Here is a 26,991-nt window from a genome sequence, read left to right on the forward strand (position 1 = left end):
AATAGTTATTAAAACTATTTATTGAAAGGGAAGAGGTTCTTTGAGACTTTGGGTAAATAAAACCCTACATAACAACTGCTGAACTCTCCAAAGGTGCAGAACAGTGCAATTTTTAGCCACATGCACACAGCTTGAGCTGTCATGAAAGTTTCTCAAAAGGCTTACTAGAGATTTCCTTTTAGTAAATATATGGTTTTATTTACTTACAGTTTCTCCGAAATACATCTATTGAGAAAAGCAGGGTCGATCAGTACAGCATCTGCATCCCTTTTTAAGTATTTTGAAATGTTTTAATGCACCAAACTCAAAAGCAAAGCATCATTCAAACCAACAGGCTATTAGAACACCATCCTTAAGTGCTGCTTTGTCTCTCTGCTTATTACTCTCTCAAAAGCAATAAAACAGAACTCATATCACTAAATTTGAATGTTAATATAGTTCCAAAATAATCTGGATAGCAAACAAATAAGAGTTGTGCAATGCCATCTCAAACTTTTTTTAGAAAATTGTTAGGAGGGCAAAAAGTCCATAAAGTAAGGCACAAGGGTAGGCAACAAGAAGCTGCTGTCCTTCCATGTCCAAGGCTGAAATGAAAATCTTGGAAGCTGAGAGACTACACCAGCCAATGATGACCAGGGATGACACGGTTCCAAAGGTGCCCCTGCAGCAAAGACAAAGAGATGATTGCTTTATGCCAGTAGAAAAAGAGATCATTGAGTTAGAGTTGCCTCTGAAATATCCTTGGTACAATATTTGTAACTACTTTCTCCGTTGGTAAAATAAAAATGATGAAATACATGTACAAAAGCCCTTGGCCAGTTAGGCATTTTTTAAGTCAAATTCATTACAGAGGATAAATATTTTATACTTCTGTTAAACCTGAATTAGAAAAGAAAGAAAAAAAAAAAAAAAACAGTAGAAATCACCTGCAGTCACTCTCCTCTCATCTGTCAATATTCAAATCCTAACTCCTAAAATTCCCTGAAATAACAGCATTGAGAACCTTCACTTCCTTATAGCTATACATTTCCTTTTCCCTACTTTCCTCAAAAATTGGCCAACAGCAGAGGAGAAAGATAGACAGAGTTACATTGCAGTGGGGTGCCTAGTTCCTAATACTTCTAGATCTACTTTCCAGGGTTTTGTCTGAGAACACGAAAAAGCCTGACACAGCTCAAGTAAGGAACACATGGGATAGGAAAGCACATATGCGTGGTTTCCTACCTCATCCTTGAAGTTCCATTTTGTATATTTTTAGAATACTGAAATAGATTTGTTCAATTGGTATCTTCAAAAAGTAACTGCAGAGGCAAGTGAGCAAATAAGGTGGTTAAGTCTAGTCACTTGGAGAATAATAAAGTAGCGAGGGTGGTTGAGTGAATTTCTTTCCTAATGTGTTAAACACAATGCATTATTTAGAAAAATAAGACATAAAAGCTGAGAGAAATCTCAGGAGATGTATACTGCCCAGTTTCAAAGCAATAAAGTGATAACAAAAATTGCATGGTGAAGTGGACAATAGGTCAAGATCCCCTAACTCCTAGCATAGTACTCTTTTCACCACCAAACTCAACTGCCTTCCTTGATCTTGCTTTGACTCTGAAGTTGGGAATTGTGTTTCTATTTGTGAAAATGACAGAAATATCTACTTCCAATAATTGAACCAAAGCAAAAGAAGTGAAAAACTCTACAGTATAGCTTCTAATGCCTCAGACTATTAATGAACCAAACATATTTTTAAAACACCAAGTAAATACTACATTTATTGATTTAAGTAATATCTATTAGGGATAATTTCTAGAGCTTTTAATGTGCTGTATTCTTAGTCATTGTCTTGAGTTGCACATAATAATTGGCTAAATTAAGGAAGAAAAAAAGAAAAAACATATTGACTGAGCATGTATGTTATAAAGTTCTCCAACATTAATATCCTCGTCAGGCTTCCTGGGAATTCTACGCAGCAAGGAGCCCAACTGAGAAAGAACAGTTACTTTCAGCCCCAAAGGCAGAGTGCCTGAAAGCTGAAGCAATTCATCAGTGTTCAGCAGGCACTTACTCTTCCAAAGTCAAACAAGTGAATTTCCTGTAGTTGTTATTTTACACACGACGATAGTTCACATTGAAAAATGTGACAACTTAAAAAGCGTCAGTTTTAAAGATAACTTGGATTAATTTATTTTTTAAGTCATCGAAGTAGAAATAGCACCTGAGCCAAAACTGACCTACTTTTCTCAATCTATGAGTAGCTTTTAAGAGCCATGGTTTTCCCAGTTCCACTACCAAAACAATCAGAAAGAACTTAACTTTGGCATGGCTATAGCAAGCCTTGGCTACGATTGTGCATGTGGGGTCAATGACAGCAGACAGACACTTACTGCAGTGAAAAGAACATGGCGCAGCCAGACAGGATGACCATGGGGAGCAGGCAGTAACCCAGCACGCTGGCCACACAGCCGTATGACACCCCTGAAGAGCTCATCAGGTTCAGCAAGGCGTGAATCACAAGGCAGCCAATGGCACTCAGGCCATACACATAACCAAACTGAACTTTCCCTGCCTGAAACAACATGAAGAAAACTGTTTGAACACACAATAGACACCAAGAGAAAATCTGAATGTCACGAAGCAGAGAGCACCTTAGAGTCAGTTCAGTGCTGTTGTCTTTGTAAGACTATCATCAGGAAACTAGAAGTTCTGGGAAAAACACAACCAATGATGTGAATTCAGATTCTGAAAACTAACACTTCTGACTAGAGTCAGGATGGGACAAGCATGCTACAAAAAAGATCGAATATTTCTAGACTTCTATTTTTTATTATAAATTGTCTATTACAAGTATAGCGCATAAGAAAGACCATATTTTGTCCCCATATCTATTAAATAATTACGTGATTGAATAGAGGAATAAAAAAATCCAGTTTTAGTCTTGGAGATTTATAAGGCATATTAGTAAAATTAGCAAACATCTACAGGATTTACCACGTCAGGTCCCATTCTAAGTGTCCTACATACGTTTACTTAATCCACATAATGACCTTATGAAATAGGTATCATTATTATACCACCTTTTCATATGAGGGCACTGAGGTGCAGAGAGGATAAGTAACTTGCCTAAGGTAATATAATGCTAAGCAATGGAGATTGGCTTTGAACCTAAGTATTTCACCTCTAAAATTTAGGCCCTGAACATCAACAGGCACTCTTAGAAGTCCTAAATAAGTCTCAAAATAATGGGACATATTTAACCTTATTTTTTTTAGCACTTATTTGACCACAGATATGTTTCATAACACCAATTGCCAGGTTGATTAACCACACCTTTTTTTTTTTTTTGGGACAGAGTCTCACTCCGTCACCAGGCGCCAGGCTGGAGTGCAGTGGCGTGACCTCAGCTCACTGCAACCTCCGCCTCCCGGGTTCAAGCAATTCTCCTGCCTCAGCCTCCCTAGTAGCTGGGACTACAGGCGTGGGCCACCACACCCAGCTAATTTTTTTTTGTATTTTTTTTTAGTAGAGACGGGGTTTCACCATGTTGGCCAGGACGGTCTTGAACTTCCCGACCTCAGGTGATCCACCCGCCTTGGCCTCCAAAGTGTTTGGATTACAGGCGTGAGCCACCACGCCCGGCCGATTAACCACACCTTATGAAAAGCTGATTTACATAAACTTACTGGTAATAAATCATAAAAGGGGTACTGTCAAAGGAAGTTAGTAGTGCTGAGTACACCTCCAATCTTTTGAGGAAAACTTATAAAAACAGTCATCGTTCACAAAGCTAGGGTTTTATGAGTACAAGCCCCCATAAATTCATTCAGAGAAAATCACAGCCTACTACTACTTCAACAGAGAATATTTTAATGTTTGCTAATCTGAGAATACCAAAGCTACAGTTTAAAAATTCATTACTTTTTAATGTTTACATTAAGCTGATTATACTTATAGATAAAAGTAGAATAGATTGTCTCTGGTTTTCATGGGAATTAGACAAAAACAATGAAGGATCTGATAAATGGATTCAGGAGAGAGAGCTTTTTAGCTGCCACTTTTCCTTCTCCATGCTATTATCTATGAAGTCTTTTAGAGATACTTATTTTACAATTAATCAGGGTAATGGAGAATGTCACAACCATTTTAATGTTCAAAATTGTTCACCTATTCTGAATTCCTCTTCCTCTGAGGTTGCAGAGTTGATCACTACCAAGTCCTTTCATAAAATATCCCTGGCTTTTGCTGGCAGAATTCTCAGGATATCTTCTTTATTCTTGTGGCTACTTAATGAAATAATGCTAATGATGGGCAGGCTAACAGAAACACATCAGCTATCCACTGCTTTATTGGGTGAGTTTGTTCCACTTGCAAAATAGTGACAATTTCACATCATTGTCCTGTATTAGAGAAACCATCTAGTTAATGTTTTACCTGAATGGGATAATTCTGAGGTAGGGCTAGTCCAAATGGTATAGGGCAACTCTCTTCCACCCAAAGGACCCCTAACTGGACCTTCCTGTCCTGAAAAGGCAGTTTTACAAATGGAGTGGGGTAAATAGGAAGTAGATGAAGCTAATTTGGTAGTAAAATTGTGCCTTTTCATATCAGTTAATGCCCTTCTTTCATCATGTCTTTCTCTTGTTAGTTTGTCCAGTTTAAGCTGTAATTCCATTTAGCCTAAATCATTGCCATTTTTAAATTTTGTTTCAAATTCTAACAAGGGCTTATAATTGAAATAGGAAATAATGTTCTATTTTGTTACTCTCAAACTTTTTAAAGATCCTCCTTACACCATGCTTATTATCACATCTTGCAATACTTAATGTTCTTCTGATTGTGCTTTTATATTGGTCATGCACGTTGCTTTTTCAGACCACACTCTTGGCCCTACCAGAAAAGTTAAATGGAGCAATAGCTTTAAACCATTTGTGTTCTTGGTGTTAGAAATGAAAATAATTGGGGGTGAAAGAATAAGTAAAACTAAATTTGTGTTAAGTGCTTGAAGCTGTTTTCTCTGGTTTGTCTCCTTTAACCTGAAGAAAGCCCACTTAAATAAACTGTGTCTTACGTCAGCATAAATCATGAAGGAGGAAGAGTATGTGACTATGACTCTTATGTCTCCAGAGTTAATAAACAGATTTGGATATTGATTCTGGATTTAGTTTTGATTTCTCTAGTAAAATTCCCATATCAACCTATAAAATCACCTTACATTTTAATTCTACGTATCCAGGAAAGAATTAAACTATAATTAAATGAATTCTGAGTTAAATCATACTTCAATTAATATTCAATTGGAGTTTTGGGAGAGTCCTTTTTGCTCTATATTTATCAGAATCAATTTGAATGTCACCACATCTAATGGTAAAAATTCAAGTGATAATGTTTGCATAAAGACATTCAAAAGTAGTATTTTCATATATTCCCCATAATTTAGAACTAAATAGAACCTGAAGAACCACTCAAATAAACTACTTTTGTCTTGAAGAAAATGAAATGAAAGCCTAGAAATAGGAAGCCAAAGTTTAAAGGTTACAGCAAATGGCAAAGTTAGGGTAGATCCAATTTTCTCGCTTCCAATCAAGAATATTTTTTGCCTCGATTGCTTTATATTGAAAACATAAAAAGGGATATGTAAATAACACCAACTAACATTGTGCATCCATGAGAGATCATAACGGAATCAATGCTGTTCTTTAAGGGATGGTAACAGTAATATTCTGCCACAGAACAAACAGCTGTTTTATTATGAATGACTTGAAAAAGAAAGATGAGTTAATATATTAAATTAATTGTTTCTGACTATTTGATTAATTAACATGGCCTTACTTAGCAGTTAATCGAAGATTATCAAATTACTGTGACAAAGACAGAAGAAGGGAGGTTAGAGACTAAATTAAAACTCTAGTTGATACAGTGTTTGGTTTACAGAGTATTTGCATTTGCTGTAGAACAAAGAAATAAGATGTTATCCTTAAATGCTATTGGATTGGATGAATATGATGTTGTTATTAGCCATATTACCTGCAGAAACCAGATTGCTACCAGTACTTTGATTGATCATATATAATAATTTAAAAGTGGAATTTCATTTAGTTGCAAATGCGTTTTACAACTACATTTGAAAATTGTAAATCCACTGGAAGAAATTATTTTTATGAAACATGAAGAGCAGGAAAATGAGGAAGAGGGCTAAATAGCTATTAAAAGCTTTTCCCATAATGTTTAATTTCTCATGTTATTTCCCCTGCCTAGTTTATCTGTTTGTGCTCTAATGAAACTATACTTTTCACACTGACTTGACCATCTTCATCATTCTCTGTTTTTAATGTATTACCATCTCCTCCTTGGTATAAAGTCAGAGGCATTTTCTCATTTTTTTCTTCTTACTCTTTTTCAATAAAACGTTTTCCTAAACCATGAGCTAGAATGTCTTTTAAACTTTACTTAGGTGGAAATATTTTTTTTTAAATTTTAGTGACCCTTAATATCATTATTTGCAGATATAAAGAATGAAAGTATATATAGAACATATGTTAAAGTCAGAGAACAAATGTCTTCATAAAAAGTAGAAAACATTTTAGAGGAAATACGTAGATTGAGTAAACAAATCATAGGTTGTCGTTGCAAATTAATTTATTCATAGTAGCCTGACCCAAAACAAGGAGATCTGTCTCATACCTCATAAGATATTAGAAAGAGTCTGGAGATATGTCACAGCGAAGAAATGATGACCAAAAAGAAGTAACTTGTTCAGTGTCACGTTAGAATTATCTCAGAAAACAAAATCTAAAATGTAGGTTATATCTCCCAAATCTTTGTTTTCCTTCCCTTATTCCATATTTACACTCTTTTCTTAATAATAAAAAAGATATAAATGATCTCTTGCTTTGATCTCCTTTTGAAATGCTATTTAAATTTATACTTTCTAGCTGTTGCAACGCATAATGGTGGCATCTTTTTGTCTCTATGGTTAAATTACTCTCACTTAAAAAAATTCACTGTGTAAAGTGACACACTTTCTCTTGTATTTATACAGATTGCTTCAAAATCGACACTGGAAAGGACAAGCACTAAAATCTTGTGCTTGCTGTGACACATTACCAGAAGCAAGGTGGCTCCCAGGGCTACGCAAAAAAGAATCGGTCCAGTGAGGTCCGTTTCATTCATAATGCTGCCATCTGCTGGCTTCATTGGGTTTAACACTGTCAAAGTTTTTTGCCATATGTGATCAAAATGGATTCCAAGTTCTGTATAAACGAAAAAAGAGAGAGATAATATGATAATATAAATATAGAAAAATAAAAATGAGTTACATTCTTTAAAGGTTAACGTACCTGATTAATTTACTTAGCATTTTAATCTGTTCATTCTATTATACCTTCTAAAGTTCTGTATTCTGCATTACACAGTCTCAGGTTCTATGTAATACGTAGTAATCTTTAAAAAACAAACTAAAAAATAATTCGGTTTCCAAAGAATGACCTAAAACAAATATGTTAGAGAAATAATTCCATCAAGGAAAATATTCCCTGATCTATGCAGCAAATACAAGCTTTAAATCTAATTAAAATTTGGGAAATTGCAATATACAGTAAAAAATAAAATTGTAGCTAACGGATCAAAAATTTCATCCTATCGTCCATTTCGATATTTCCTTTTCCCATATTTTGTTTCTTTTTATTTGTTTTTTTTTTGAGACAGGGTCTCCCTCTGTCTCCTAGATGGTGCAGTGGCTCCTCCGCCTCCCGGCCTCAAGCAATCCTCCTGCCTCGGCCTCTTGAGTAGCTGAGACTATAGGCATGCACCACCACACCTGATTAATTTTTTTTTCATAGTGACGAGGTCTCACTATGTTGCCCAGGCTGGTCTTGAACTCCTGGGCTCAAGGAACCGTCCTGCCTCAGCCTCCCAAAGTGCTGGGATTACAGACCTGAGTCACTGCACTTGACCCTTTCTCTGTATTTTCAATTGCTGGCACTTCTGAAATCCTGTCATATCAGCCATGGCATAATTTTTCAATTAGCAGTACTATACTAAAGTAATGAGACTTAGTCCACATCTGGGTTTTACTTCTACTATGCCTAATGAGAAGGACAATTTTTCGCTAAATGCTTGAAACTACACAGAGAGGAAAAGGGCTATTTCTGCAAGTAAAAGTGATCATGATGTGCATGCATAGTTTTGTAAGGTCAATGCACTGTGAAGTTGAGTCTATGTATTCAAAGATCAAATTCTTGAGACAAGTTAACCTTTCTCTTTTATACATGGTAGTGTTCAAATAAAATACCCACAATCAGTGAGTATCAGTGTTCATGAGTCCAAACCCGTTTAGAAATTTCTAATTATTTTCTCCAATTCTCAATTTTCAAAGATGTCTGACTGCTGCCTCACAAATCCTTCTGCTAGAATCTGCTTATCTTATTAATATCAAGCAAATACCTAGCCATTTGACATCCCCTGAACATAGAAATAAATATTGATACCACATTAGTTTCTTTTCTCACCACTTCTGTGGAGATCAACTAAGATGTATCTAGGGTAGAGAAAGAGAACGTTCAAAGAGAATAGGACTTCACTATTTAGGGACCAGCAATCAAACTGGTTATCCTATAATTCTGAATATCAGTAAGGGTAAGGTGGAGGCTAGGAAGAAATGAAAGCTAAAATTTTCTGAGTGTTCGCTATGTTCGCTATGGACTCCATCAGATTTACATGCACTTGCCTTACAGATACACAATCAATCGATTACTATTATTTTAGTCCTATTTTATGCATCAGATAGCTAAGGCTTTGAGAGATTAAAAATTTGTCCGAAGACACAAAGCTAGTAATAGAAAATTGAGGTTTCAACGCTGCACAATCTGAATTAAGAAAGCAGGTATTTAACCATAGAGTTGTGGTTAGGTCGATGTTCATCTAATCTCATAATGGTTGTGTTTTCTTTTTAAATGAGCCCAATTCTTCCATGTGAAAGACTGTCTCCCTAAATGTATTTGTATGTCGCACTCAACTTCCCTTCCAAGGATTTAGTAACCCTTTGTGGTCAGATACAGGGGTATAGCTCAACTTACTTTACAGAGGCACATACCATCTAAATACCTTGCAAAGTTGACTTTCGGTACACAGAATACAAGATGAACTTTTAATAATCCCCATGACACAGAGGACCCTTGTCCTAAGAACTCAGAAATTTTCAGAGCTTCAGCTAGACACTGCTCTAAACCAGAAAATAAAACTTTATTCATTTCATGCCTAGAATGACGTTTGTTATTTTAAGTTTGAAAAAAAAAATAAACAGTTAAATTAAAAGCAAATAATTTACATTTCAGCTTCCTTGTTTCATGCTTTATCTCCACAGTGCATTTATACATTTATTAATGAACATACACTTTGAAGAATATGAGCAGTTCACCAAGCTTAAAAGGAGGTTAGAATGTCTAATGTAATTTTTAAAAGAGAAAACTTTAAAAATTGAGACATGCTATATATATTAAATCGATTTATTTTAAATTAATTTCACCTGAAGCTTATGTTCTGAAACTATTTTTAATTTTGGCATTTATGCTAAAAATTAAAATACATTTTCAGTATTTACCACAATAAAGTGGTATTTAATTCCAAATACTGTTTCCTCAAAAAACATAATAATTTTGTTCTTAGAAGAAATTCAGATGAAAAATGCTTTATGCAATATCGTTGCTGATGTCAACCATGTATTTAATGACTTAACTAACTCCTGCACATAATTTAATATCAAGCCATGAGGCAGTAAATGAACATAAGCCCATATAAATATTTTCATAATAAAAAAGATTTTATGTGCTTTCTACTGAAATATAGCTCCATAATATTTTGTATTTATTTATTATAAGGTATGTGAGAGAGATTATAAGTATTTATTAATTATAGATATTCTAATATAACATCTTATTCAAAATTAAAGATGAAACTGCCATGAAATTTGAATAAAAAATTTATTGTTTTGCTGTCATCTAGTGGCAGTAAAGTATATGATACATATACTATAAAAGTGAATTAAGATCTCTATTTTCTGTGCAAATTGTGGCATTGGCCTTTCATATATAAACGTCAAGCTGTGCTACAAATACAAAATACCAAATATCAGTAATTTTTTTATCTGACAGACTAGAATTCACTATTATTCTTGAAGATGTGTTTGTTAACATATTGATTTTACATTAACAAACAGCAAAACTTATCATTCTTACATGAAACCAAATATTTTAGACAACAAAACATTTAAGGAATAAAGAAGGACATTTTCGAAATAACATGCTTTTTATGCAAGGAATGTTCATTATTATAGCTTCGTAATTTTAAAGGCCATTCTGATGGCTGGTCAATAAAAACTAGTAAATGTTATTTAATGTGTTATCCTAGAAATCGTATCTTTTTTATATCTGAAAAAGACGTATCCTGGCCTTTTTTATGTCTTTAGACAGAAGAGGCTAGAAGCTTTCACAAGTCACTCAGCCTGAAGAACATGTTGGATCCAAAATCCAAATATTTCATAGATTCAAAACACAAAATTATATTAGGTAGTCTATCTTCTAATACAGGCCGGGACCTATACCTACCTGTCCATGACCGGTTAGAAACCGGGCCGCATAGCAGGAGATAGAGGTGAGCAGCGGGCGAGCAGGTATTACTACCTGAGTTGTGCCTCTGGCCAGATCAACAGTGTTAGTTTCTCACAGGAGCATTAACCCTGTTGTGAACTGTGCATGCGAAGGATCTAGGTTGCATGCTTGTTATGAGAATCTAAATAATGCTTGACGATATGAGGTGGAACAGTTTCATCCCAAAACCACCTCCCCCAACTGTCCATGGAAAAATTGTCTTACATAAAACTGTTCCCTGGTGCCAAAAAGATTGGGGACTGCTGTTCTAATACACTATATATTTTGGGTGCACCTATAGTCTCAGCTACTCAGAAGGCTGAGGGAGGAGGATCACTTGAACCCAGGAGGTAGAGGTTGCAGTGAACCAAGATTGTCCCTCTGTATTCCAGCCTGGGCAACATAGTGAGACTCCATCTCAAAAAAAAAAAAAATGCTTGTGACACAAAGTAAATAAAAAGAATACAATACTTTAAGTACTCAAATGCATATATATCATTGAAAAAAATAGTATTTTACTATAAAATATGCATGCATATTCATACATAATACATATATACAGATATTCATAGGAAAATAGAATAAAGGCTAGAAGAAAATACATTAAATTCTTATAGATAGGTTTTTGAGACAAGATTTGAAGTAATTTTTATATTTTTATTATGTTTCTATGTTTTGCAAATTCTGAAGACAATGAGGCAGAGATGCTGGTGAAGTCAAGGAAAATGTTTAACGAGAGTAATTTATAACTTCTAGGTGTTTATTACTTATAGAGGCAAAATAGAATAAACTGGTTAGAGATAACTGATCCAGAAACTTGACTGGATTCTAAAGAGCCAATAGATCAATTATATAAATCTCTGTGCTGTTCCAAATGGTTTAAATCTTTCACGTTTTCACATTTTTTAAGGCTGTGTTCATGTGAGGCAAACACCTTAACATCTTGTGATGCAAAATACTGGAAATTTTAATCTATTCCTTTTACTTAACTACATGCAAAAGACTTGGAGCAGTTAACAAGTGACAATTTCTGCCTGGTTCTCAAATTTATATCCACCTGGGTTTTAGTTTTTTAACACTTATGTTTCTAGCATTGTATTAACATTCTTTAAGAGCACATTCGGACTGGCTATATATGAAAAAAATAAATAAATGGATGGAACAACTCCAAAATCCCCTAAGGACCTTCACCTTTAAGAGTCTCTGGATTTCCTTCTGTCCAGCAGTGTTATTTACTGGATTTATATTCTTCCTCAACTACCCATGCCAAGCTGAGATGAAAAGTCTTGTATGAGTCAGGAAAGAAAAAAATACTGGCTTGTCCCCACGTCAACAATGACAACAAAAATATTAATTTAAGAAACCATCCACTTTTCTCCCAGGAACATAGCAGAAAATAAAATTTGCTGTTATGAAGTGCTTCATTAACTGGGGTGGGAAGGGTGGTCACTTTGATGTAGCTACTCTGCAAAAAGATGTCTTCATTATTTTCTATTTTTGGCCAAGGAATTCTAATTTAAGAAAAAGAGAAGGAGCATTTAATAAGTGAAGCAATATCACAGAATAGCCCATATCTGCACCCGATTTCCCCTACGCAAACATGCAACAAACTTCCAGTGGTTTAAGTGTTTTGGTTCAGCAAACTCTTGTTATATGTGAAACAATCACACATAAAACACTGTACACAGCAGGCTGACAGCACACATTAGGTGCTAATTATTGCTATTATTCTTCTAGCTGTACACATATTAATAACACTTCCTTAACTTATCTTCTAGCAGAGGAGGCTCTTCATCAAAACTGTCAATGTAAGAAGATTGTGAATAATAATCCGAGCTGGATGCTGGATGAAAAAATTGTCCTGTGTAACCTGGTGACATGAGCATCTCTGGTGGAACAAAAGAGACAGGCTGAGGCTGCTCACCAGTTTGTTGCCTAGAAAAAGAAAAATGTGTATATGTATATGTCTAAGAAAAAGATATCATGACAAATCAATGAGATAAATTACAATTTTACTTATATGAATTCACGTAGTTTTTATGAGCATTTACTCATAAAAGAAACAACTTACTTAAAATTTAACTTTGGTCCAAAAATGTCAAATAACTGGTTATGAAAAGGCTTCTGGAAAAATAATCCATGCCAACAAATATTAATTAAGCATGCACAGCATGCTGAATGCTTCCCCTCATCTTTTCTCAATTAAAACTCTATAAGGAAAAAGCTGTATTTCCAATCCCATTTTACAGAAAAAGATATAGAAGTTCACAGAGTCTGGTGTGAAGCTTTCTGAGCCGTTCTCTGCTTGCCACACACTGCTGGTTTTTTACTGATCTTCAGGGGCAGTCACCACCCATGAAACCCCTTCAAATATGTGGAAGCAGCAAGGGAAAATGGTAACTTTAATAGTATAGTCAACTGACAGAAAAAATAAATAGATACACTAATTGTTGTGCATAAGGAAATACACATCAGTTGTGGCCATTCCCAGACAGTCATTACCAGTAGAATTGTCTCTGAGTTCCTAGCTAAATGTATTATCTAGTTGGCTTTAGTGTCTCTTTATTTTATTTGTACAAATTTATGGCGTACATATAAAATTTTTTTACAAGCATAAATTGTGTAGTGGTCAAGTCAGAGCTTTCAGGGTATCCATAACCCAAATAACATTTATTATATGCGTCAACTAATTTCTCATCACTCTTCTCTTACCCCCTCCCCCTTCCAAGTATCAACTGTCAATAATTCCACTCTCTACCTCCATGTGTACGTGCTTTTAGCACCTTTATGAGTAAGAACATGTGATATTTGATTTTCTGTGCCTGGCTTGTTTCACTTAAGATAGTGACTTTAATTTCCATCCATATTGCTGTAAAAGACATGATTTTATTCTTCCTGTAATCTTAGCACTTTGTGAGGCTGAGGCGGGTGGATCACTTGAGGTTGGGAGTTTGAGACCAGCCTGACCAACATGAAGAAAACCCATCTTTACTAAAAATACGTTAGCTGGGCATGGTGGTGCATGCCTGTAATCCCAGCTTCCCTGGGAGGCTGAGACAGGAGAAACACTTGAACCTGGGATGTGGAGGTTGCAGTGAGCTGAGATCATGCCATTGCACTCCAGCCTAGGCAACAAGAGCGAAACTCCACCTCAAAAACAAACAAAAAACATTATTTTATTCCTTTTTATGGCTGGATGGTATTTCGTTGTACATATAACACATTTTCTCTATTCATTCATCCATTGGTGGACACTTATGTTAATTTCACATCTTTGCTGTTCTGATAAACATGTGAGTGCAGGTAATTTTTGACATATTGACTTATTTTTCTTTGGGTAGATACCCAGTAGTGGGATTGCCTGCTAAAATGGTCATTCTATTTATAATTCTTTGGAAAATTTTCATACTGTTTTCCATAGAGGCTAATAATTTACATTCCCACCAACAGTGTATAAGAGTTCTCTTTTCTCCACATCTTCATCAACATCTGTTACTTTTTGTCACTTTAACATGAGCCATTCTGACTGGGAGATGATGATATCTCAGGGTTTTTTAATTTTCATTTCTCTGATGGTTAGTGATGTTGAGCATTTTTTATATACATTTGGCCATTTGTATGTCTTCTTTTGAAAAATGTCTGTTCATATCCTTGCCCACTATTTTTCTTTTTCAAAAATTTTGTATTTCCATAGGTTTTGGGGGAACAGGTGGTATTTGGTTACATGATAAGTTCTTCACTGGTGATTTGTGAGATTTTGGTGTACCCATCAGCTGAGCACTACACACTGAACCCAATTTGTAGTCTTTTACCCCTCACACCCCTCTTTCCCTTTCCCTTTCGTCCCCAAAGTTCGTTGTTACTTCCTGAGTTACTTCACTTAGAATAATAGTCTCCAGTCCCATCTAAGTTGCTGCAAATGCCATTAATTCGCTCCTTTTAATGGCTGAATAGTATTCCAAAGTCTCTAACATCCCAAGTTTACAAGGAACTCAGACAAATTAGCAAGAAAAAAACAAACAATCCCATCAAAAAGTGGGCCAAGGACAAAAACAGACAATTCTCAAAAGAAGATACACAAATGACCAACAAACATATGAAAAAATGTTCAACATCACTAATAATCAGGGAAACGCAAATCAAAATCACAATGCGATACCACTTTACTCCTTGCCTACATTTTAATGGGATTGTTTCAGGGGTTTTGGCTGTTGAGTTTCAGGAGTTTTTTTGCTGTTCACTGGCTGTTTTTATTGCTGATTCAATCTTGCTACTCATTTTTGGTTGGAGGCCAAAGCCAGATGGAGCTAGACTTGGCAAGCTTGTGCTCAGGCCCCCTCGTCATGAGTGCACGCACCAGTCATGGCAGGTGGGAGTAAAACAGTCCATCGAAAAGTGGCCTAAGGACATAAACAGACAATTCTCAAAAGAAGATACACAAATGGCCAATAAACATATGAAAAAATGCTCAACATCACGAATAATCAGGGAAACACAAATCAAAACCACGATGCAATACTGCCTTACTTCTTGTCTACTTGTTAATGGGATTGTTTCAGGGGTTTTTGGCTGTTGAGTTCAGTTCCTTATATATTTTGAATTTTAGTCTCCTGTCAAATGAATATTTTCAATATATTTTCTCCCATTCTACTGGCTGTCTCTTCACACTCTTTATTTATTTATTTATTTATTTTTTGCTGTACAGAGGTTTTTAATTAAATCCCATTTGTCTATTTTTGTTTTCGATTCCTATGCTTTTGAGGTCTTAGTCATAAATTATTTGCCTAGACCAATGTCCAAAAGTTTTCTCTATGTTTTATTCATGCACTTTTACAGTTTTAGGTCTTATGTTTAAGTCTTTAATCCATCTTGAGTTTTATGTACATTGTGGGAGATAGGAGTCTGGTTTAAGTCTTCTGCAAATGTCAAAATTCAATTGTCCCAGCACCATTTATTGAAAAGGGTGTCCTTTTTCCCACTTACGTTGTCATCAGCTTTGACAACAATTAGTTAGCTGTAAATATGTGACCTTATTTGTGTGTTTTCTATTACGTTCCATTGATCTATGTGTCTAGTTTTATAGCAGTACCATGCTGTTCTGGTTACTATAGGCTTGTAATACAATTTCAAGTCAGATAAAAAGCGATGCTTCCAGGTTTGTTCATTTTGCTTGGGATTGCTTTGGCTATTTGGGCTTTTTTCTGGTTCCATATGAATTTTATGATAGTTTTTTGTAATTCTGTGAAAAAATGATGCTGGGATTTTGATAGCAATTGCATTGAATCTATAGATTGCTTTGGGCAGTATGGTCATTAAAACAATATTAATTATTTCTATCCATGAGCATGAGATGTTTTTCCATTTTCTGTGTCGTGCACAATATTTTTTCATCAGTCTTTTGTCATTTTCCTTAGAGATACCTTTCACCTCGTTGGCTAATAAATGTGTGCCTAAATTTTGTTGGTAATTATTGCAAACAAGACTGCCTTCTTAATTTGTTTCTCAGCTAGACAGTTATTGCTGTATAGAAATGCTACTGATTTTTTATGTTGATTTTATATCCTGCAGCTTTACTAAATTCATTCATTAAATCTAAGAGGTTTTGGTTAATTCTTTAGGTTTTTCTAGAAATAAGATTATATCATAAGCAAACAGGGATAATTTCACTTTCTCTTTTCCAATTTGGATGGCTTTTATTTCCCTCTCTTGCCTGATTTCTCTACATAGGATTTCCACTGCTATGTTGAATGGAAATGGTGAGAGTGAGCATCCCTGTCTTGTTTCAGTTCTTAGAGAAAATGCTTTCAACTTTTCCTCATTCAGTATGATGTTAGCTGTAGGTTTGTCATAAATAGACTTTATTATTTTGAGGTACATTCCTTATATTCCTGGTTTGTTGAGAGTTTTTATTATGAAAGTCTGTTGAATTTTATCAAATGCTTTTCTGCACCAATTGAGATAATCATATGGTTTTTGTCCTTGGCTGTTTATGTGATTTATCACATTCATTGCTTTGCATGTATTAAATCATCTTTTCATCCCTGGTATAAAATCTGCTTAATCATGATATTATTTTTTGATGTGCTGTTGCATTTAGTTTGTTAGTATTTTGTTGAGGATATTTGCATCTATCTTCATCAGAACTACTGGTCTGTGGTTTGTTGTTGTTGTGTCCTTGTCTGGTTTTGGTATCAGGTGTCACTGCCCTTGTAGAATGACTTAGAGAAAACTCCCTCCTGAATTTTTGGGAACAGTTTCAGCAGGATTGGTATTAGCTCTTTTTTGTACATTTGGTACAATCCGGCTGTGAATTCATCTGGTCCAGGCCTTTTCTTTGTTGACAAACTTTTTATTGCTGATTCAATCTTGCTACTCATTATTGGGGCCAATGCCAAATGGAGCTGGACTGGGCAAGCTTGGGCTCAGGCCCCCCAGTCATGGGTACATGCAGCAGTAATATTTTCTTTCAAACATTAATCTTAATAAGAAATCTAAGAATAATATATTCAACCTTCTTTATGTGAATAAGCCTGACCAAAAGAATAACTTATTTTGGAAAAAAAGCCAAAGATACAGAGGAGGAGATATACACTTAATCATTTGCTACTCAAATGTATGCTCATTAAGAGCAAGGACCTGATGTAATACTATTTGAATCTGCCAGAATGTATGGTGATTACCTGCTATTATTTTTCACTTAGCCATGTGTAATATTCCAAATCTACTTTCTAGCAAAGTAGCCACACCATCAAAAATATTGGTAGAAAGAAACTATAAATAGGAATCTGAATGGCTTTTTTGCTGATAAATTCCCCCAGTACCCATATTTTTAATATAAACCTTTCTAGAAAAATGAAAGGGACATATAAAGATGACTAAATGGACCAATGTCTAAGTAAAACTATGTCATTGCTGTACTTGTCTGGCCTCACTGTAACCTATCCCAGGTGCTACTAATCAGGCTTGAGTAAACATAACCTTCACAAATATTAGCTGCAAAGCAACATCTGTGAGTGAGTGGACTATTTCAGGTGGTAACTTTGACCCATCCTCCTCAAAAAGAAACAAAATTTTGCAGAAAAAAAATGTATATGTCCATCAACAGCCATATCCTGTCCTTTACCTTTTCCTCCATCCGTCTCTGCTCCTTCATACAGAAAAAAAACTCCCTTAGGAGCTTGACTTCAACGGTCCTTGTTGAAATGGATGTATAATATTAAAATTCCTCTATCATTTATTTAAGAATGTAAAATTTTAAAATTTGTCCCATAAAGGAAAACACCAAATTCTTTATTTATAAAATTACCATGCTCACCTTTGATAACTACCTAAATTTAAATTCTCATTCTTTATCTTATATCTTTGTATCCCATCACTGTAATATTAAACATTGCATCTCAATTAAAAAGACACAACAATACCAAAAGAATCACATTATTAGTCCAAAGTACAACCCCAAAAATTCTGTAAATGATATGGTGTGGATCTGTGTCCCCATCCAAGTCTTATGTTGAAATGCAATCCCCAATGCTGGAGGTGGGGCCTAGTGGGAGGTGATTGAATTATGGGGGCAATTTCTCATGAATAGTTTAGCACCATCTCCCTAGGGCTGTTCTCGTGGTAGAGTTCTCATGAGATCTGATTGTTTAAAAGTGTGTAATACTTCTCACTTCTCTCTCTTGATCCTGTTCTTGCCACGTGAGATGCCTGCTCCTTTGCCTTCCACCATGAGTAAAAGCTCCAGGAGTAGCTGCTGCCATGCTTCATGCCTGTGGACTGTGAGTCAATTAAACCTCTTTCCTTTTTAAGTTATCCAGTCTCAGGTATTCCTTTGCAGTAGTGCAAGAATGGCCTAATATAAGAAATTGGTACTGAGGAGTGGGGCACTGCTATAAAGATATCTGGAAATGTGGAAGTAGTTTTGGAACTGGGTAAATGGCAGATGTTGGAGGAGTGTGGAGGGTGCAGAAGAAGACAGGAAGATGAGAAAATATTGGAACTTCCTAGAGACTCATTAAGTTGTTATGACTAAAATGCTGATAGTGATACAGACAATGAGATCTAGGCTGAGAAGATCTCAGAGGGAGATGAGAACCTTAGTAGGAACTGGAGTAAAGGTCACTTATGCTATGCTTTAGTAGAGCCTGGGTGCACTGTGCCCTTGCTCTAGGGATGTGTGAAAGTTTGAACTTGAGAGTGATGGTTTAGGGTATCTAGTGGAAGAAATTTCTAAGCAGCAAAGCATTTATGATGTGACCTGGCTGCTTCTAACAACCTATGCTTATATGTGTGAGCAAAGAAATGATCTGAAACTGAAACTAATATTTAAAAGGGAAGCAAAGTATAAAAGTTAGGAAGATTTGTAGCCTGGCCATATGGTAGAAAAGAAAAGCCCATTTTAAAAGGAGGAATTCAAGTAGGCTGCAGAAATTTGCATAAGTAAAAAAAAAAAGGAGCTATGTGCTATTAGCCAAGTAAACAGGAAAAGGCCTCCAAGGCCTTTCAGAGACATTCATGGCAGCCCCTACCATCACAGGCTCAGAAGCCTAGGAGGGAAGAATAATTTTGTGGGCCAGGCCCACGACCCTGCTTCCCTTCATAGCCTCAGGATATTGCTCCCTGCATTCTGGCCACTCCAGCGCTAGCCTTGGTGCAAAGGAGCCCAGGTATAGCTGAAGCTCAGGCCACTGCTTCAGAGGATGCAAGCCATAAGCCTTGGTGGCTTCCACTTAGTGTTAAGCCTGCAGGTGCACAGACTGCAAGAGTTGAGGCTTGGAAGCCTCCACCTAGATTCCAGAGGATTTATGGCAAAGCCTGGATGTCCAGGCATAAGCCTGCTTCAGTGGTAAAGCCCTCATGGAACACTGCTACTAGGGAAGTGTGGAATAAAAAAGTGGGATTGAAGCCCCCACACAGAGTCCCTCACAGTGCAGCTGTGAGAAGAGGGCCATCATCATCCAGACCCCAGAATGGTAGATTCTCCAGAAGCCTGCACCTTGCATCTGGAAAAGCCTCAGCATTCATCACCAGATCTTAAGAGCAGTCACAGAGGCTGCAGCCTGCAAAGCCACTGGGGTGGAACTACCCAAGGCCTTGGAGCCCACCCCTTGTATCAGTGTGACCTGGATGTGGGACGTGAAGTCAAAGGAAGTTATTTTGAAGCTTTAAGACAGGGGTGTTCAATCTTTTGGCTTCCCTGGGCCACAATGGAAAAAGAATAATTGTCTTGGGCCACACATAAAATATATTAACACTGATGATAGCTGATGAGCTAAAAAAATTGCAAAATTATCTCATAATGTTTCTAAGAAAGTATATGAATTTGTGTTGGGCCACATTCAAAACCATCCTGGTCTGCATGCAGCCTATGGGCTGTGGGTTGGACAAGTTGGCTTTAAGATTTAGTGGCTGCACTGTTGGGTTTTGAACTTGCATGGGGCCTTCCCTTTCTTTTGATCAATTTCTCCCTTTGAGAATGCCTACACCAATGCCTACACTGCCATTGTATCTTGGAAGTTACTAATCTGTTTTTGATTTTACAGGCTCATAGGCAGAAGCAACTAGCTTTGTCTCAGGTGGGACTTTGGACTTGGACTTTTGAGTTAATGCTAGAATGAGTTAAGACTTTGGGGGGCTGTTGGGAAGGCCTAATTTGTATTTTGAAATGTGAGGACATGAGACTTTGAAGGGTCCAGGGATAGAAGGATATGGTCTGGATCTGTGTCCCTACCCAAATCTCATATTCATTTGTAATCCCCAGCTGGAGGTGGGACCTAGTAGAAGGTGATTGGATCATTGGATAGACTTATCATGAGATCTGGTTGTTTAAAAGTATGTGGCACCTCCCCTCATTCTCTTGATCCTGCTCCTGCCATGTGAGACTCCTGCTCCTGCTTTGCCTTCTGCTATGAGTAAAAGCTCCCTGAGGCCTCCCCAGAAGCAGTTGCTGCCATGCTTCCTCTACAGCCTGTGGGTCCAAGAGCTAAATAAATCTCTTTGCTTTTATAAATTACCCAGTCTCAAGTATTTTTTCATAGCAGTGTGAGAATGGCCTGATACAGTAAATAACCCAATTCTAATGTTTTAGGAATTTTTTCCCAAAAATTTCTATGAACAATCTTAATTTTAAGTACATATCATGAATCGACATTTAGTCCCCTATGTCTTCTGGTATTTGCCTTTTTTTTACTAAGTGGCACCGACTCTGAATGGCTATGCCAATGAGTTTTCATATATTCTTAAAGACCTCTTTCAAGCCTACAATATCCTTTCATGAAAAAAGTGTCTGAGATAATTGGTCTGGACACTTTACTATTTGCTCTATTAAGCCTATAGTCCTTGATGATTAACCTATTAGAGGTAACATAATAAGTCAGATTAATATGCTCAATATTTAAGATGTTAAAGTTATGTATTTGTACCTCACACACAATGAGAGTTGTGCAGAATATGCCAAGAAAATGTAACTTTTCTCCTGTATTACACAACATCTCCATTAGTTCTATGAAAAGATAAATAATAAAGTTGTGATAATTTCTAATTCAGCACATTATTACAGATAAAATAAATGTTAACTGAATTAGATTGAAAGAAACACTGAACTCTGCTGGTTGAATTTAAATTTTAGCTTTGTTAGTAAACACCTCCTCTGCCTTAAAAATCATTTCAAACTACAGAGAAGTGACTGTAGGGCTCCTTTAGAACAATCAGCAAATTTCATTTCTGAGTACATATAAATACATATGTATTCATTGAAAAATAGTATTTTATTTTTAAATATATATATATAATATACATGCACATTCATAGGAAAATAGAATAAAGGCAGCAGGAAGTACATCAAATTGTTAATAGTAGTCATGTCTTGGAGATAAGATTTGAAGTGATTTTAATATTTTATTCATATGTTTCTATATTTTCCAAATTCTATACTGGATACCGTTAGATATCTGATAGTTTTCTAAAAGCAGAAATGTTGGTGGAGTTAAGGAAAATGTTTAACAAGAACAGTTCACGACTTTTTGGTGTTTATTAATTCTGGAGGCAACATAGAATGAACAACGTATCTGTGTAACTTACCTATGTAGATTTCCAATTAAGCCTATAAATTTAGGCAATCTAAATGCTTTTGGTAAGACGTTATCAAATAGGATGAGTTTGCTGGCAGCATGAGTAAGGGAGTGGTACCTAGGAGAATTGGCTTCTGCAAAATTCTTAGACTCTAGTTGGTCCAGCTGAGTGCACAGGGATACCTTAACTGTGTTTGAAATACTAGAAGATCAGTTCTGAGGATTCAGAAAGGGTGATGATTCAGTATTTATCTGTTAAAGTAATACCAAACCACTAAAAGGCATTTTTCCAGTTGTTCACACCTTTCTGCAACAATATCTGTTCCTTTTTTTCCAAATAATATAAATAGATTTCACATTTCAAAAGTTGGAAAAATATAGCCTCAGTAACTATTTATAGGTGGTTGGAAATTATCCCTATCTGAATGACTGAATAATTATGTTTTTGAAAAGATAAAGATCCTACTGATTCATTCTAAAATAAGAAGACTTATTTTTAAACATAAATATCTTCACTGTCTTAGTGAGCACAGTCACCCAGCTTTCAGAATAGTACACCACTGAGCCAAACAGGCTTTTTAAAACAAGCTCTCATACTTTGGACAGGGGTGAAGGAAGAGAGAGAGTGAAAGAGAGAGGCAGAGACAGACAGAGAAACAGAAGCTGAATTATTGATTATAACTATTCTCTAGGTTCCTACATCTTTTTTGCAGGATGATGATCATCTTGTGCTGATTTGGGGTATATTTTAATTGAACTATTCATGGTATGAATAAAAGATCAAATCTCTGGAGCTCCTTTGATGTACATAGTAAATCACTGACCTGACTCCATGTTTTATGTACCTCATAAAACTACCACAGCTACTATGCCCTTTCCTAATTCCTGAGACTTACAGTGTGGATTGGAATTTAAATGTTGCTGCATCCAAATCAGGACTTTGATTTAAATGCTAAGCATCTGAAGCACGGTAGGCCATCAACCTGGTACCATATAATTATGAGCTTTCATCACCTAGCTACATTAATTTCCATCTCTTTGTCATCTTGATTATGGGAAAATGTTCAGTCGAATAGGTAGAGAAAATTAGAGTGTCTGGGATGGGTGGATGAAGCTGTGGTTCGAGTCCTTGCTTAGGGAAAAAGTTCTTTTCTCTCTTATTGAACATTTTAGTTTAATCTGAAAATATCAATGGTACCCAAATGTTTATCTGATCTGGAAAAGAGAGTGGAGAGAAGAAACATAAGGTTCAAGGCAACTAGTTCCTTTCCACAAGACAGAACAGAGCTTAAAAAGCCTAGTAGATAGTTCTCATTGTAGATTGCAAATTTAGAGTGACCAACTTTGTATACTTTAGGGCTCAAACTACTCCCTGTGCCTCAATCATTTTCTCATTTTCTCTTCACCTTCCAAAGTGTAAATCATAAAATGCAGCCTGACTAGTGCTAGGCAGGATAGTATAGGAGTGTAAATTAGATACAATTCCAGATATTTAACTTTTCCAACTTTAAAAAAAAAATTATATCACAATAGAATTCCCTATCCTTTAGAGCAGTACCTCAGCAAGAGTAGCTAGGAAGAAGATTGAGAAAGCAGCATCTATCTGCTTATACCTGTAGGAGTGATCAGTCAGTAAAAAGAGGGTACTTTTTTTTCTGGACAGAGTTGGAACAGAAGACTCCCCACTTCCTGTTATATGTATTCTGTCTTTTCCTCTTTCTAGTTGGAGCTTTTAAGGGTGTGTGTGTGTGTGTGTGTGTGTGTGTGTGTGTGTGTGAATAACAAAGCTTCAAGAATTAATACATTTGAAATATACCATACATCCTAATTTATGGTACAGTTTATTCCAATTATCTCAACATTATTATAATAGCACTAATTTTACACTAAAAAAGTCTTTATTTTACAACGTCATGTGTTCACACTAGTTATAGCCCTAATCAAACAATTTTTAGCTAAAATCCTAACTGCATTTCTTACTAGATGCGTAACCTGGATAAAGTCTCTCAGTTTCTCTGTGTGCCTGGCTTCTCATGCAAAATGGTAATGATAGTGCAAGTTGAGTATCCCTTATCTGAAATGCTTGGGACAAGAATGTGTTAGATTTCAGATTTTAACGCATTCTTGAATATTTGCATAATACATACTGGTTGAACATCCTTAATCAGCAAATTAGAAATTCGAAATGCTCCAATGAGCATTTCCTTTGAACACCATGTCAGTGTTCAAAAAGTTTTGGATTTGGGGACATTTCAGATTTCTGATTTTTGGATTTGGGATGTTCAACCTGTAGTGCCTAACTCATATGGTGCTCTAATGAGTGGATGTATATAACTGAGGATCCAATGAGTTAGTTTATATAATTTCAGAACAGTTTCTAATATATCGTATAAACTCAATATATTGTAGTTATTATAAAAGGTGAAGAGTCTGACCCTCTTGCCCTCTAATCTAGACCCACACACACAAAAATCCATGAGATCAACTATTTAACAAAATACAGTATACTTAAGTGACTTTAGGTAACAAAGTGTCAATTGCTTTTGTAAGTCATATTTATATGAATCAGTAATATTTATACGATAGTTTTACTTTAATACACACTTTCCTACACATCACAATTTTTTCATAACAATTCCATGAAGTAGGTATTATTAATATTCTTATTTTTCAGATTAAGACAGTCAGAAAAGTTAAGTTGTCCCTATGTCACAGACAAAAACTGCCAAAGCCAGAATTTGAACCAAATTCTTCTTACTCTAAATGCCACAGTTTGCCACTAGCAAATAGCAACTATTAAATTCTTAATCATTTTGTTTCATTTTCAATTCAAGTTGAATTTTTACCTCAAATAACTTTCATATTTTGTCATGTTTACCTTAATTTCATCATAGCACTTTTCATACAATAATTACATATTTAATTGTCCAATTCTTCAACATGAAAATATTAAATTGCATGAGAGAAAAGACTACGAATTCATCATTAGATTTGCAGTGGTCTTCTTAATTCCTGAAACATAAGCAGAATCTCAATAGATGTTTATTAAACTAAATGAAACCTATTTCTCAAGAAGTGTCCTGGAAAATATTAGACAAAAAGAAAATACTTTCTGTTTGTCTAGTGTCTGTATCCCAGTTCCCTGTTAAGTGATGTTTCGAAAAGAGGGGATAAGCTTGGGTTGAGGTGATAAATGGCATTCATGGAGAACTCAATTAATTTATTTGCCCTTTCCTGACATTTCTTCTTGGGCACTTTACTGAGATATATTAAGGCAAACATTGGCTTTTCCCAAGGAAACCTCCCTCTCTGGAAATCCCTGTCATAATATTAAGACTTCTTAAAACAAGAATAATACAGCCCAGAGTGGGAGCTCACACCTGTAATCCCAGCACTTTGGGAGGTCTAGACAGGCGGATCAGTTGAGCTCAGGAGCTTGAGGCTAGCCTGGGCAACATGGTGAAATCTTGTCTCCACTAAAAATTAAAAAAAAAAAAAAAAAGCCAGGCATGGTGGCACACACCTGTAATCCTAGCTGCCTGGGAGGCTGAGTCACAAGAATTGCTTGAACTCAGGAGGCAGAGATGGCAGTGAGCCAAGATTGCACCACTGCACTCCAGCCTGGGTGACCGAGTGAGACTCTGGCAAAAAAGAATGAAAGAAAGAACAATATTAAGTACTTACTTTCTAGATCCGTAAAGATTTCCATAAGCATTAAAGTCATTACCACTCTGCTCCTGGTTATCAATAGTAAAATTAGACTGGTAAAAATCAGAGTCAAATTGTGCCAAGTTTGACATCCTGCCTGAAAAATAAGAGTATGTTTTTAATGAGTTCATAAGTCAATAAAACTTAGTTTGAGATACTTACAAAGATCAACTGACAATGTGGTTATGGCTGGATTCTTATCAGACAACAGGGTATCCTTTGAATGGGATCAATAAAGTATTGGAGGAAGGGTGTAGTAATATATGCTAGAAAGTTATTTACAAAATGTGCTATCTTCAAACACTTTTTTAAAAGTTTTCACACCCTGGACTGTGGCTTCCAATAAGTTGACTTGAAAGAACTAATCTTCTCCAAATATCTTATTCTTAGCAATTTAAGGGAAAAAGTTTAAAACTTGGTACACATCTGGAGAATTTCCCTAAAACAATGCCAGTTTTTTTTTAAGCACACGCGTGCACATGTGAACACACACACACACACGCATTCTTGTAGCAATGATTATTATTATCTACAAATGACTGATAATAATAATACTCCTTCTCTAAGCAAAACCAATACACTACAAACGTATTTCCTTGTTCTATTTGGCAATTCTTAAAAAGTGTTTGGAACATTTTCCTTTTCCTTTTGCTCTGAATACTGCATCTGGGCTTCTGGCAGAGTCAGAGAGAAAAAGACTCAATCCTTCTAAGGGGTGTCTTTTGTTCTCTACACTCTCTCTATAGTTTTCACTCACTTCTAGGAGTAAAGAGGAATGATTTTTTTAAAATTAGACCTAATGGCCAGGAATACCAGAGGAAAATCGAAGAACTGAGAGAAGGAAGGGGTATGGGAGAAGAGGACCTTAGAGAGGTAATAGTGGCTCTTTGGATTAAAAAATAGAGACAAATGTGGTTATTCAACTCAACATTTAATTCTTTATTTTTCTTTGAAAACCTTTGTATTTTAAAATAGTAGATTTAAAAATCACTAGGAGTAATCCATATACTTATAATAATCTATGGAATATTACTTATAAGAAATCTCAAAAGAAATTGCATAAACAGCCTCAACTCGAAGGGTATTATTAATCAGAAATATTAAAGTAACAATTGTCAAATATATCAAATTGTTCAGTTCAATAAAAACACAAAAATGCAGCGATTCATACCTCTGATGTAATAAATCAAGATTTTTCATTAGTAATGTGTATAAAAGTAGCTATGAATTATGTAAACTAAAATCAGGATTTAGTGATAAATCTTTTAACAACTTTAAAGAACTTAAAATTTAATAGGATAACTTTCTCAACACATGAAAATATATGTTATTATAAAGCATAGAGTAATTTATTGAAAATACGCTAAATTTTCATAACATGCAAAGCTTTATGTAATGTGACTATTGGTACTACATTTCTTACATAACCCAGCTTTGTATTTTGTTTAAAAGCCAAGTCTTTTAAAAGGATCAGACACGTACCTCTATTTATTTTTATGGAAAGATCCTCCAGCAAATGTAGCTTTGTGTGAGAAATTTAAAGCAAATCCATTGGTGAAAAGATGACGTGCTGGCTATATATA

The 26,991-nt window shown here is 35.6% G+C and overlaps 1 protein-coding gene across 3 annotated transcripts; it reads right to left on the bottom strand.

Moving 5' to 3' along the window:
- YIPF7 (Yip1 domain family member 7) lies at window positions 1–26,991 on the bottom strand. Of its 3 annotated transcripts, none has more exons than XM_064366762.1 (6): window positions 26,891–26,991; window positions 25,385–25,505; window positions 12,402–12,566; window positions 7,093–7,237; window positions 2,376–2,557; window positions 1–661 (listed from the first exon to the last, which is right to left on the bottom strand). In XM_064366762.1, the coding sequence occupies exons 2-6, from the start codon at window positions 25,498–25,500 to the stop codon at window positions 499–501; spliced, it is 771 nt and encodes a 256-aa protein (XP_064222832.1). In that variant the 5' UTR covers window positions 25,501–25,505; window positions 26,891–26,991; the 3' UTR covers window positions 1–498. The 3 variants fall into 3 exon arrangements, with proteins under 3 accessions (XP_064222832.1, XP_064222834.1, XP_064222835.1); XM_064366764.1 differs by lacking the exon at window positions 26,891–26,991 and adding an exon at window positions 24,579–24,712 and having other exon boundaries at window positions 25,385–25,469; XM_064366765.1 differs by lacking the exons at window positions 12,402–12,566; window positions 25,385–25,505; window positions 26,891–26,991 and adding an exon at window positions 9,080–11,812 and having other exon boundaries at window positions 7,093–7,238.

This window comes from Aotus nancymaae, unplaced genomic scaffold, assembly GCF_030222135.1.
Source record: "Aotus nancymaae isolate 86718 unplaced genomic scaffold, 86718_ANA_hifiasm-v0.15.2.pri h1tg000006l, whole genome shotgun sequence".
Classification (NCBI taxonomy): Eukaryota; Metazoa; Chordata; class Mammalia; order Primates; family Aotidae; genus Aotus; species Aotus nancymaae.